General features: G+C 31.4%; 1 protein-coding gene across 2 annotated transcripts in view; it reads right to left on the reverse strand.

Moving 5' to 3' along the window:
• Positions 1 to 2,614: 2,614 nt before the first annotated feature.
• LOC143232062 (cerebellar degeneration-related protein 2-like) overlaps positions 2,615 to 12,807 on the reverse strand; it is a 69,232-nt gene continuing 59,039 nt past the window's right edge. For both annotated transcript variants that reach the window (XM_076467093.1, XM_076467094.1), the window contains exons 3-7: positions 8,920 to 9,068; positions 7,960 to 8,167; positions 6,960 to 7,082; positions 5,864 to 5,955; positions 2,615 to 4,728 (exon numbers count right to left, since the gene is read on the reverse strand). In XM_076467093.1, coding sequence (XP_076323208.1) covers positions 3,558 to 4,728; positions 5,864 to 5,955; positions 6,960 to 7,082; positions 7,960 to 8,167; positions 8,920 to 9,068 — 1,743 coding nt within the window. In that variant the 3' untranslated portion in view covers positions 2,615 to 3,557. The remainder of the gene's footprint in view (positions 4,729 to 5,863; positions 5,956 to 6,959; positions 7,083 to 7,959; positions 8,168 to 8,919; positions 9,069 to 12,807) is intronic.

Raw genomic sequence — 12,807 nt, forward strand, 5'->3', positions numbered from 1 at the left:
AAACATTTTATTTATAAGTATCATACACGAAAAAGTGACAGCTTACACTAAAAATAAAATATATCTATGCCACACAAACGTTGAATATACAACAAATATGTTAAAGTATATTTCTGATGATAGTATAGAACATAGATGTTGATAATGTAATGTGTGTCAATAAGGTATATGCATAATGCGTTAATTTGAGAGTAGCAAACGTTTATAGTCTACAAGAAAAAATTTTTCTTCTACAAAATATAACATCTAAATAAAAAAAATGACAATGTTCGAAAGTTATAATGTTTAGGAACAGTTAAAATAAACTTCACAATTAAAGAACTCTTTAAATTATTAATAACAATTTAAATGATAGTTTTCTCCCATTTCATACACAAGTGTTAAAATGTTACCTCAAGACAGACTTTCATGTGGTTAACAAGCTGACATTTTCAGACGAATCATGCAACATTAGATTTCATAATATATAATTAATATCACAGTGACTGAACTTCTTGAACTCTGTTCCTTGAGTGAATACTGGATGTTTCAGTCTCAGTTAAAGTATTGGCAAGACATTCACCATTTGTTAAGTCTGCAACATACACCATAAAAGTTTGTATCTCAAGTGTAGCAGAAACATATTCATAATAGATGACCCATTTCAAATTCTGCTCATCTGAGATATATCCATTGAAGGATTGTGGTTGTCTCAACACTGCATAGTACACTATGTCTCAGGTAGTTCTCAGATCTATTTCCATCCCAGTTTGTTTAGAGTACAATTCTAAATAATGATGTACATATATATTTATAGTGCAAAATCAGCTCTATAATTTATGCTGATTTTACAGATAGTATAATTGAAGCCATCAGCTAAGCTCAAAATTTTAAGAGCGGTTTGAACCCAAAATATGTAGCACAAAATTATTAGTACAATAACCAAAGTGGCTCTATAATGCCTATATTTTGTTGTTTACACAGACATTGATACTCAATAAATATACGTATATATGCTACTACAGTACCCAAAGTGGCTTTATAATTACTGTATTTTTATGTTGCTTAAGCCATTGTCTACATTTTTACTAAAATTTCCAATGCTCACTATATTTTGATGAGAATGAAGAGATAAAATCAATCTATAGTTTGTGAAGAAATAAACAATCATTGTTTTGTAAAACTGATCTGTAGGTTAGTATATGGTATCAAAAACAACTGGCAAAATCATAATTTTTTATTTTAGTCTTTCATAAATTATCAGTGTAACTGAACAATTTATAAATGTCTGATGCTAGGTTTGGTACCATGGTGGTCACTTTCAACTTAACATTCATTAAAAGCAGAACCATCTGAAAATTAAATTTTATGTATAAAATTAGTCATCTCTTTGCTTTTAAATTTATATGTTACTGAAAAATAAGCTCAGAGACTAATTGATAGTCACAAGCATTCTTCACTTCAGCTGCTATAGTCACAAACATTCTTCACTTCAGCTGCTATAGTCACGAGCATTCTTCACTTCAGCTGCTGTAGTCACGAGCATTCTTCACTTCAGCTGCTATAGTCACAAGCATTCTTTCTGCTATAGTCACTTCAGCTGCTATAGTCACAAGCATTCTTCACTTCAGCTGCTATAGTCACAAGCATTCTTCACTTCAGCTGCTATAGTCACAAGCATTCTTCACTTCAGCTGCTGTAGTCACGAGCATTCTTCACTTCAGCTGCTATAGTCACAAGCATTCTTCACTTCAGCTGCTGTAGTCACGAGCATTCTTCACTTCAGCTGCTATAGTCACAAGCATTCTTCACTTCAGCTGCTATAGTCACAAGCATTCTTCACTTCAGCTGCTATAGTCACAAGCATTCTTCACTTCAGCTGCTATAGTCACAAGCATTCTTCACTTCAGCTGCTATAGTCACAAGCATTCTTCACTTCAGCTGCTATAGTCACAAGCATTCTTCACTTCAGCTGCTATAGTCACAAGCATTCTTCACTTCAGCTGCTGTGCAACTTCTGAAGGATTATACAATTTCTTCCATGTTCTGTCCTTTGTTTTCTTCCATGGATATGTTCAATAATAACATTGAAATGTTGCTTTTAAACTGACCTTTTTTTCAAAAAAAGCAATATTTGACTTAAGTTGTTGGGAAGATTTGCTGATAGTGTTCACTTCTGGCATTTAACACTTCATGTTTGTGGTTAGTTTAGGCATTAAAAGTAATTAAAATACACCATTCTTGATTAGAACAGGTATGAGAATGAGTGTTTTTTTAACATCTTTACTCACAAAAGATTTATTTTATCATCATCAAGTTATCTAAAAATTCATATAATTAAAAAATGTTCAGAGCTTTTTAGTGCCAATGCTTCTCTGTCAAAGTTGGTACATTAAGATAGTTTATGTAATAAATTACACAAGTTTTTCACCACCATCCTATCAAAGTCAAACTACATTCATTATAATGGTAGTAAGCTGAGATTCTGTAAAATCAAAACTTGGGAACACAATTAGGAGGAGGCTACTGACATCCAGGCCATTTTTTTTTCGAAGGGTGAAGAAATTACTTGGTGAACTTCAGATTGATTATTGCAAACAATAAACATTGACAAGTGAGAGCTGCACCCTCCAAGTACCTTTCTAGTTTAACATTTATTCACAGCTTATGTGAAATTAACAAGTGTTACAGATCTGCATCAAGTTAGATCTATCAATATTTTATTTATTCAAGACTGGGAAGACACAAGGCAATTATTTGCACAGACTATATAATCATGTCCCGAGTGTAAAAAGCCAAGTTGTGGTTAAAATCAAAGTTATACTACAGCTCACCATGCAGTCTGCAACTTTATCACACATAAAATAGCATTAAAGCTTTTTATAATGTTTCTTTTAGGCATGTTGGTCAGACAAAAAAGAAACGGAGTTTGGTACAGCCGTAATTATCACAGCTCTATGTGATAATTCATAGAAAAGCTTTATATTGTTATGTAAAGGACACTTTTAGTAACAATTGTATTTCTTGTAAAAACAGTGCTCTACTAATATATATGATTTTTCATATTTCATTACATTCACTTCATGTCAATGTAAGAAATTTCAATAAACATAAACAGTAAGAGGTAATTTACTGTCCCTAAAAATGGGGTTTACAATAATTTCTGCATTACATAAACAATTATAACAAGACTGATAATTGACAGGTGTAGAAACTGTGGTTAAGAATGAGGAAAAACCTCAAATTTGTTCTTCAAAAACAAGCATTTAAAAAAGAAAAACAACCATAAGTCAATAGCAGCTTATTTTATAAATATGCAATAATTGAAAGAACAGAAAAAATAACTTTACTACAGCAGAAGTTATAGGTGAACAAATATACAAAAGAAACAATTATGCAACATCTAAAATCTTTCCTGACAGTTATGATTTAGGTGCTTTGTCTAAACAAAAAGTCATAAACTGGTAAACAAGGTATGACACTAACTTTAAATGTGTCAGTTCTTTCACAACTCAACCTATGTAGACTGGAATAATTCAAATAATAAAATACCATAAATTCAAATCTTCATACCACATCTATGGTTTGTCTTTGTTACGGTAAGTTCCTGTTTTACAAATGTGCCGTCCCCTCTTTAAAACATCTGCATAGGTCAGATTTTCAGCAAACTTAGCCTTGAATGCTGGATGTGAAAATTGCTTTGGAAGAAAAACATCTTGAACAGACAACAAAGCAGATTTTCTGGACACCTTACATCCAGGTGATTTCTTATTCAGATTATCAGTAAGTTCCATCTGTCTAGAAAACTTGCCATCCACAGGTTTATTTTTTAAAATTTTATTCTCTGCAGAAAGATCAGGCCTATTAAAACCAACAGCATTAGATTTTGATGGCGAGATAAAAGAAACCTTGGTTGGAGAAGGCCTGTTAATTTTTGGCTGTTCAGTTGATACATGGATGTCTTTCTCCAATGAAGGAGTTAGAGATAGTTGTTTGTTAGCTTCTGGGTCTGAATGAAGGGACTTCTTCAAAACATCAAATATTTCCTTAAATAAGAGCTTGTACTCAGGAGGACTATGACTGAAGTGACCATTTAAACAATTAGATGATGAAGAGAAGTCTAAGGTTTTCAGAAAAGTAGTTTCTTCTCTTGCAGCTTCATACAAGTATTCAGTTTGAACTTGTTGATCAATCATTCCACGTTCTGAACTCTCAGAAAACCCAGATGAGAGAGAAGAATCTCCAACTTCTGACAATTCTTCAATGCCCGACTTGGCTCCTGAGAACCCTGGTAAAGTTGAAGACCAATGCAATGTAGCAGCCAATTGGTTCCTTGGTTGTTTGGCATAAAGCTTACAATTGTTGCTTGTTTCATCATCAAGTTTATTGGCACTCCCTGAATCTTCTATGTCAGAATTTTGGGCATTTGGTTCTTCAAGACTATACCTGTGAGAGCTTAACATACTTTCATATTTTTCAATGAGGTCCCTGTACTGAGCATCCAATTCACTCAAAAGAGACACACCTTTGTGAATATTATTACTGTGAATTTTAGATTCCATTGCACAAGAAAGTGGTAGCAGAGATTCTTGACTACCATAAGCCAAAACACCATTTCTCAACTGAACTAGAGTACACTCTCCAATCTCAGCACCTTCTTCAGCTTCTACATCACAGTCCAAGTTTTCATTAATTTCTTTCCCACCAATGACTGGAAGTGTAAATTGGCAATCTGGGCAGTTGTCATTTCTGAACAGTAAATAAAAACAAATAAAAAAGTTACAGATCTTCCATTACCAGTTCATTGACAATACTACATTAATGGATTATTTTGGATAAATTATTAATTTTTTTTAAATTTTAAGAGGTGAAAATCAAAAATGTGTTTCACAATTATAAACACTATAAGAGTATTTAAATAGTTTGCCATTAATTATAACAAAACCAATTACAACATCTTAGTGATGCAGATTTAACTTAAAATAAGTAATTACATTTTCCTGTTATTATTAATAAACCTTTAGTTAAAGCCCACAAATCTTATAAAATTTTGTTTCAAGGCACTTTTTGTAGTGGCAGCAAGTCACTAACTATCTGACAGTTTATGATTATGATCATAGAGACATTCCTAGCTGTGAATACATTTGGGAGGTTTTGAAAAGTAATATGCTTTTTTTAAATACTTTTATGATGTGTTCAGACAATTATGCTTTATCAGCAGGTCATGCATCACCAGCTTTAGCTGTTATAAAATCATGCAGTTACTCTATACTATGATCAAAATAAAAAGCAGTGTGTATGTATTATCTTTTTACTAAATTAAGGTTTCAGGTATAGCCAAAATAGCTCATTGTGTACATCTGCATTTTACAAGAAAACTGTATTTGGATTTTAAAGCAACTAAACAAATGAGCTCCAAGTAATACACAGATGTGTGCTTGTTTGTCTTTTGTTCAAATAACCTTTAATTACATAAAAAGGTAACTTTATAAGCAAAACATTTTAATGTTCTAAAATAGTAAAAGGTTTATAAATATAAAATACATTTGCTAAAAAAGAAATAAAATATTTTCACACACTTAATCTGCAGTTTTGAGGAATATTACCTCTCAATAATCTAAATGGATTAAATTACATTTAGTATCGCTTGTAAATGCTATGGACTCTGCTAAAACAGTTTAAGTTAATATGTTACACATTATCACGTACAACGAAATAAACTGAGCTATATCACAAATTCTTTCATAATTATGAAATGTAGATGTATGCAAATGAATAAAAAAACTTGACTTTTTTTAGTTGTGGTTTTGTTGATAAAAACAAAAAAAATTTTAAATGTCAGAGTGAAACTGTATATTATAACCAAAATCATCTATTAACCAACCTATTAGCAACTTCTGTCTGTAAATCAATATATAAGCTGGATTTTACTTCTTCCTGAAGAAGCTGTAGTTGATATTGTAGATGAAGATTCTCCTATGGGAATAACAACCAATAATGAGAACTAGTTTAACTGAAACAAATACAATAACTTCACTCTGTGAAAGTAAACTAGATTTTCTTGATTTCACAAAAAAAGACAACACTCTTAAATGAAAAAGCATTTTCCCTTCCAACAAGAATTATTTCTCAAATTAAAGTGGCTTCAGATGAATTGAGATGATGTATCATAACCAAATTCAAAGAAGCACACTATATTTAATTATTCAGAAAGTAGGTAATAAAATTTTATATATGATTTAAGAATTATACTTTCAACTGTTGACAGTTTTGTAACTTCTGTCTAAGGTAAGTGATTCCCAGCTTTTAAACATTTTAATGCTTTATAGCTTTTCATTTAAGAGTTTTTTCAGACAAATCACGAGTCACTAATGTTGTTCACAGCAGTTATAAACTTTGATTAAATTTTCACTTGCTTATTTATGGAGAATATATAACAACTTACTTTTTCTTCCCATCAGTATCACTATCAGGTACTAAAAAAGATGCACTTTATTAAATGTTTCATGAAACCTAAGTTTAATCAATATTTTAGCTTCAAACATTTTGTTTACAAAGATGTTAATTTTTAGTAGATAACTCATAGATATTTGGAATACTGATCTTCAAATACTGTCCGATACATTTTATATGAAACACCAAAGATTGATTAACACCATATTTAAACAAGTAATACAGAACATAGACTGAAAATTTCCTAACAAATCCATTACACATTATATAAGTGAAAAAAAGGCTAGTATAGGTAGAGAAAGCACCGAGTAGAGGAGCAAAAAACGTTTTGACCTTCAACCAGACGAAGAAGGTCGAAACATTGTTAGCTCCTATACATAGTGCTTTCTCTACCCAAACCAACCATTTTTTACATATATAAATTTTCTTTACAAATGGGTTTTCTCATCATCATGAAATCCATTACACTCTTAAGAGTATTATCCTAGAACATGTATTACTGAGTATAAAAAAAAATCAAAACTTACTTGTATCAGTATTTCAATTTCAGTTTGCAGATCCAACTTTTCTTGCTGCTCTCTGGCCAACTGACATTTCAGTTTGGAAGCTGATGCTCGAAGCTTTATCACCTCTTGATCAGCATGAATATCCTGTTAATCACAACAACTATGAGTTTATTACTTGTTTTGGAGTTATAGTTCACAATTATTGTGATGACAAAAAGAGTGATGCAACTCCTTCACTGCCATGGAAACATACATCTTCTCTAGAGCATTCTCACAGGACTTTGGAATTTTTTACCATTGTGAAGTAAACCCACCCTACAAACCTGTCAGTTTGCCAATTACGAGTTTCAAATAAAGAAGAAAATAATAAAAACCTGCAATGTCTTTTTTATTATAGTGTATTGAAACATACACTCAATGCTATAAACATTGTTCATCAAGAAACATGGCAGTGAAAGAGTTACAGTAATTTAAGTAATGTGCCACATGCACTAATGCAATATATACCATACAGTACAAAACTAATAAACATTAATTAACATTACTTGGTACAAATACTACAACATATAAATTTCACTGATTAAAACTTTACACAGAAGCACAAAATATTAACAATCTATAATTCTTTCAAGGCTTATATCTCAAATCTTGTAATGTGTTTTTATCCAGCTAAAGCTATAATAATGAGAAAGCATCCATATACAGAAATAAAGTATTCATGTAGACACCACTTCAAATCAAAGAGTCTTCCTTTTAAAGTTATTTTAGTCATCCTTGCAATATTGAAACTCAAGATGTCTACCTACACAGATAAATTACAAAGACTTCAAGAATCCTGAATGACCTATTTACATGAATAAAAATGGCTCTGTACACAAAATGCTACCCATTCCTAAATGGATCTTTACACAAATTAGATGTATACAATGATAGAGCTCTACAAATCAAACAATATCATTACGAACAGCACTTGATAAGAAATCACTGCTCATCTATATTTAGCTATCTAGTAAATATGTACCTCATGTTTGGAGAATGCATCATCATGAAAACCACTGTCTAGACTTAGGACTCTCCTTAGGTTTTTTTTCAAACCTGCTTCATGGCCCTCTTTCAAAGTGTGATGGCTCTCTCTTTTTGATTGATGAATTGATGTTTTCTTTAATTCATCTGCTAGTTCCTGAAGTTCTTCACATTTCTTTTCTAGAGTTTCAATACTGTTACAGAGACTAATGAAAAGAAAGAAAAAAGGATTATTAGCATGGAAACACACATAACAGAAAATAACCTATTTATTTCATACAAATTTTCTACCCTTATCAATTATTTGTTAACATCTTTAAAATTTGTTTTGGTTAATTAGACCTGTTTCATTATTGCAACAACATAAGCCAATCCAGTGCAATAAACATATTAAATGAAGATATATTTATACAATAATGTCTCAAACATTTTCGGTTTGCTTGAATTTGAGAAAATTCATGAGCAAGATTTATTTCAGCAGTTTGTTGCTTCTTAATTTATTCTTCTGTCACACTCGTCAATAAAATTAATAAGCATTTCTATGAATCATGAAACTGAAAGGAAACAAAGAATGACATGTCTTGAAGCCTTTGTGAGCAACTTATAAAAGACAAAATGTTTCCATTGACAATCGAGTTCACTTAACAGTTACTGTTTGTGCATGCAAATATGCAACCATGAGTAATTTCATACAAAAGGTAGCCAGACATTCACTTACAATGTGTAGTCATCTCTAAATCCCTTCCTTTATAGAATGACTAATTTTGACAAGCAGCTGTTTTTGTCAAATTCTTCAAATCACTTGAATCATTAGTTTAATACAGCTTTACTAATGTTTTCACAGGCAAAAACTTGTACTCTGAAGAGGTAACTCTAAGTTGAAGAGGAAATATGGTCAATGGTTTAGCCACATGATGTTCAATGATCTCTTTAGAAGTCATTTAACTATGGATATTACCTTCTAATTCTCTTCTTGTCTTCTGATGATTCTGTCTGCTGCCGCTGATTGGTCCGTTCTAGATCGGCAATGCTACTTTCTAACTGCTCATATATCTTCAACCGAGAATCATTCACTTCACGAAGAGCTGATGCCTGTTTTGTTAACAGCTATAAAGCAATAAGTAGCATGTTAGTGTTCTGTATATATAACCAAATAACTACAGCATTTGACAATAATTATTTATATTTCCTAACAGTTCAAAATTCCTCTTCAAACACATGACCATAAGTAAAAATAATTTAAAATTACAACAAAAAAGTAACAAAAATCTAAACATGTTTTTAGTGAAATTAATAAACAAAAAAATTAATAACATGTAAAACTATTTAAATATCCTTCTCTATATATACAGTTTATGAAAGTTTTAACCATTTCATATTTGCACAACCAGTTTATATCCATAGCAGAGCCACACACTATTTTGCAGTAATGACTTCTCCAACTATTGTTCTGTATGCAGATTATGGTCACAAATTATCTGTAATATAAATTTCCAAGTCAGCATTATTAGGCATAAACAATAACAATCTCCAAGAGATTAATGATGCAAGAAATAACCAGAATATTAATTAGTCAATAAGGCCTGAAACAAGTTAGAGAAAAATAAAGAAAAGAGAAATAATGAATTTATAGAGAACATTGACAAAAACAACTACATTTGTCTCAGGAAAAAGTTTTACCATTAGACTTTGACTGTTAGACTTCTTCTTCCCCCTTACATCGTTTATGTTGATAAAAAAAAAAAAATTCATTCACATTTCTAGAAACATACAAGTTCCTGAAAATGCACAACACCATCTCTTCAAGGTTGTAAGTAGCTTCACACACACACAGACTTTTACTAGAATACACTCAGTCCTACAACATGATTTATCTCACAGTTAATGGTTTGAATACAAACTATGACTTTGTTTAGTTAAAGACAATCATCCTGAATTTGAAAAAGTCTAACCAACCTTTGGGAGGAAAATACTATTTTGTAAAAAAGCAGACAATCATTTTAATGCAGAACTAATCAGCAGTTGCCAGGAGCACAACTATAAGACAGACTTAAAGTAAATGCAGCATTTTTATTAAGTAGGAATAAGAATCCTGTAATCAATATCATTGTAAATTTTATTGTTTTAAATTCAACATCATTGAAAATAGGTTTAATTGTACATTGAATATAAATAACTATTTAAAATGTGAAATACATGTTTAATTGTGTCATTTGAACATTATGCCACATAATTTAAAACATTAAAATAATTGTGTGTATATATATTTTGTGTGTGTGTAATGGGTATTCCTAAAGTGGACTGAACAAAACTATCAAATTTAAGAATGTTTTACAAATCCTGAAATTATTTTGCAAATTTATATTGATATAAATAAGATATTTACTGAGCAAGTAAGAGACATGTTTGTCAGCTGATAGATATATTTATAAGAGAAAACAGCTTTATTTGAACACCAGCATTGAAGGGTTTGAGTATTTACAATAATTAGTCTGACAAGTCATACTTGCCTGCACAATGAAACTGATAAGAAAATGGTTTTTATATGAGATAAATTTCTTGTCTTGCCCTCAAGCATGTCAGGTCTTGGTCTTCACACCTTCTCTAGAATCTATTAATCTTTCATTGTGATAAATTAACTACACCAAGAAATATACCCCAACTAAACCTGTTAAGACAGAGTAGAAAACAAATATGCTGTATAACTGTACATTTGTATTTTATAATTATATGTCTGTAGCAGCTTTGGGATGAAGTTGGTGATTGGTTAACTTGGAGAAGAGTTTGTCCAGGAGTCACCAGAAGTTGATGTTATCTCATGGCACTTAATGAAAGAATTAAATACTATACTCATAATAACTAATTTCAAATATTCTGGTTTCACTTATAATAAAACAATTTTTTTTCTGATATTTGATATATTAATTAGCATTTCAGGTGGCTGGTATCCTTTAATAATTCAAGTTGCATGTTTGTGAACTTGTTTGTTTATTTGCACATGAATTTTTCCTACAGTTTTAAAAATAGCAAGACCAAACTGGCAAGTGGACAGGGAGGCATCCTTATCTATACTTGTAGTCCCCTTGTCAAATGGGATTGAAACAACCCTGGAAGGTCAGCCAGACATGATGTAGGGCTATAATAGGTTTTCTTGATTACTTAGAATGAACATGGTATCAGATTTTCTATTTATGGTCCCTCAATTGGGATTTTTGGGGAACCATGTTTGAAATTGTGTTCATACCCCAACAACTCATAAACTAAGGGGTACCAAAGGTACTACAGGCAGGTGATCTAATGAGATTTGTTTGAGTAATGATTCACCACTAGAGTAATCATGGGTATTTTATGATAGACAATTTAATAAGGGGTTAGTAACATGTTATGAATATAAGGAACATGTATTAAGTGGAAATATGACAGACATTCAACAGTTTGTTTTCTCAAGTAACACCAACAGTTCTTCAAAAAGTACAAATAAAAGTGAAACTGTCTCAAATGGAGTTAGTAACTTAATTCATTTCTAAGCTTTTATTTCAATAAAATAGGAACATGTCGAAATGCCTGTTGTGGAGACATAAGTGTAGATGACGATGTTTTGAAAGTTTCCTGCCTTTCGTCTTGAAAACGAAAGACTTTCGAAACTTTGTCCTCTACACTTGTGTCTCCACAACAGGCAGTTGCCGTCCATTCTACAAAGTTTCATCATGAATACTCTGCCTGAACAATCTATCAAAGGAACATGTCCTTACACATTAATTAGAAAACAAAAGGTTCCTCAACATATAATTCTGGACTACAAAGTTATGGTAATCCACGAATCACTACAATGCAAGAAAAATATGTATTACTTTCTTCTGAACATCTTTTAAAAAATTCCCTCCTCCCTCTACCACGTTGGGACTTTAACCCTAACAATTTTGAGGTCGACCGGTATTTTTGTATGCTAAGAATATTTACACCCGGATGGGGTGGCTGGCCTAGTCTTAAATCATATACGTCAAGCATGTTCAGTGATGGGGGTTTCTTACTCACATTGCAAATCCAACGCACTAATGACCAGACACTCTTTTAAAACGCAAGCTTCTTTAATTTCAGAACAATTATGGAAAATTAATTACGGTTCTTTTTTATAATGTAATCAATTTCATGGTTAAAAATACATTTATTCTAGCGAAAGATATTTATCATTATCCTAATTAGAGTATCTTTGTTGCACACTGTAGTTTTTAATAAAAACTAAATATCAACTACTGAGTTTACAGTAAAAAGTAATGAATTACAAGTCAAACATAGAAGGCATGGAAAAAGAACAGACCAAGAAGTGATAATGCTTAGTTCGATATATTGAAAGTTCTCTAACCTAACTAAAGAGTAATTCCTAATAAACTGTCCATGTATTTAATTCGAGGTGCTCTGACATCTCCATATTACACGTTCGTCTCCCAAAATATGACAAACGTAACTAAACACATCAGAAGAGAAACGAATGTACTACATTTAACTTTTTTTTTTGTAAGTTATTGTATTCATTTTTATTCGAAGTATAGTTATATTTCTGCACAGACACGAACTATTTTCATATTGTTTCTTCTCCTTCCACATGCTATTCCTTAATTTCTTGATGGACTGAGTTGAAACTTGGTAAGGTTATACTTTGGTCCAACACACCCAGAAACCTTTTCACTTTGTGAATTTGGATTTTTTTTTTCATAGATTTTATGGGGTGAAAGATCAAAAAAACCAAAAATGTATATTTCGGGTTCCTGCGTGGTAATATCTGCAACAATCAAGGTGAAAATTGGCATGGATATCAATTTTTGTACACTCGTCATATTAACAAACA

The sequence above is a fragment of the Tachypleus tridentatus genome, chromosome 11 (genome assembly GCF_004210375.1).
Source record: "Tachypleus tridentatus isolate NWPU-2018 chromosome 11, ASM421037v1, whole genome shotgun sequence".
Lineage (NCBI taxonomy): Eukaryota > Metazoa > Arthropoda > Merostomata > Xiphosura > Limulidae > Tachypleus > Tachypleus tridentatus.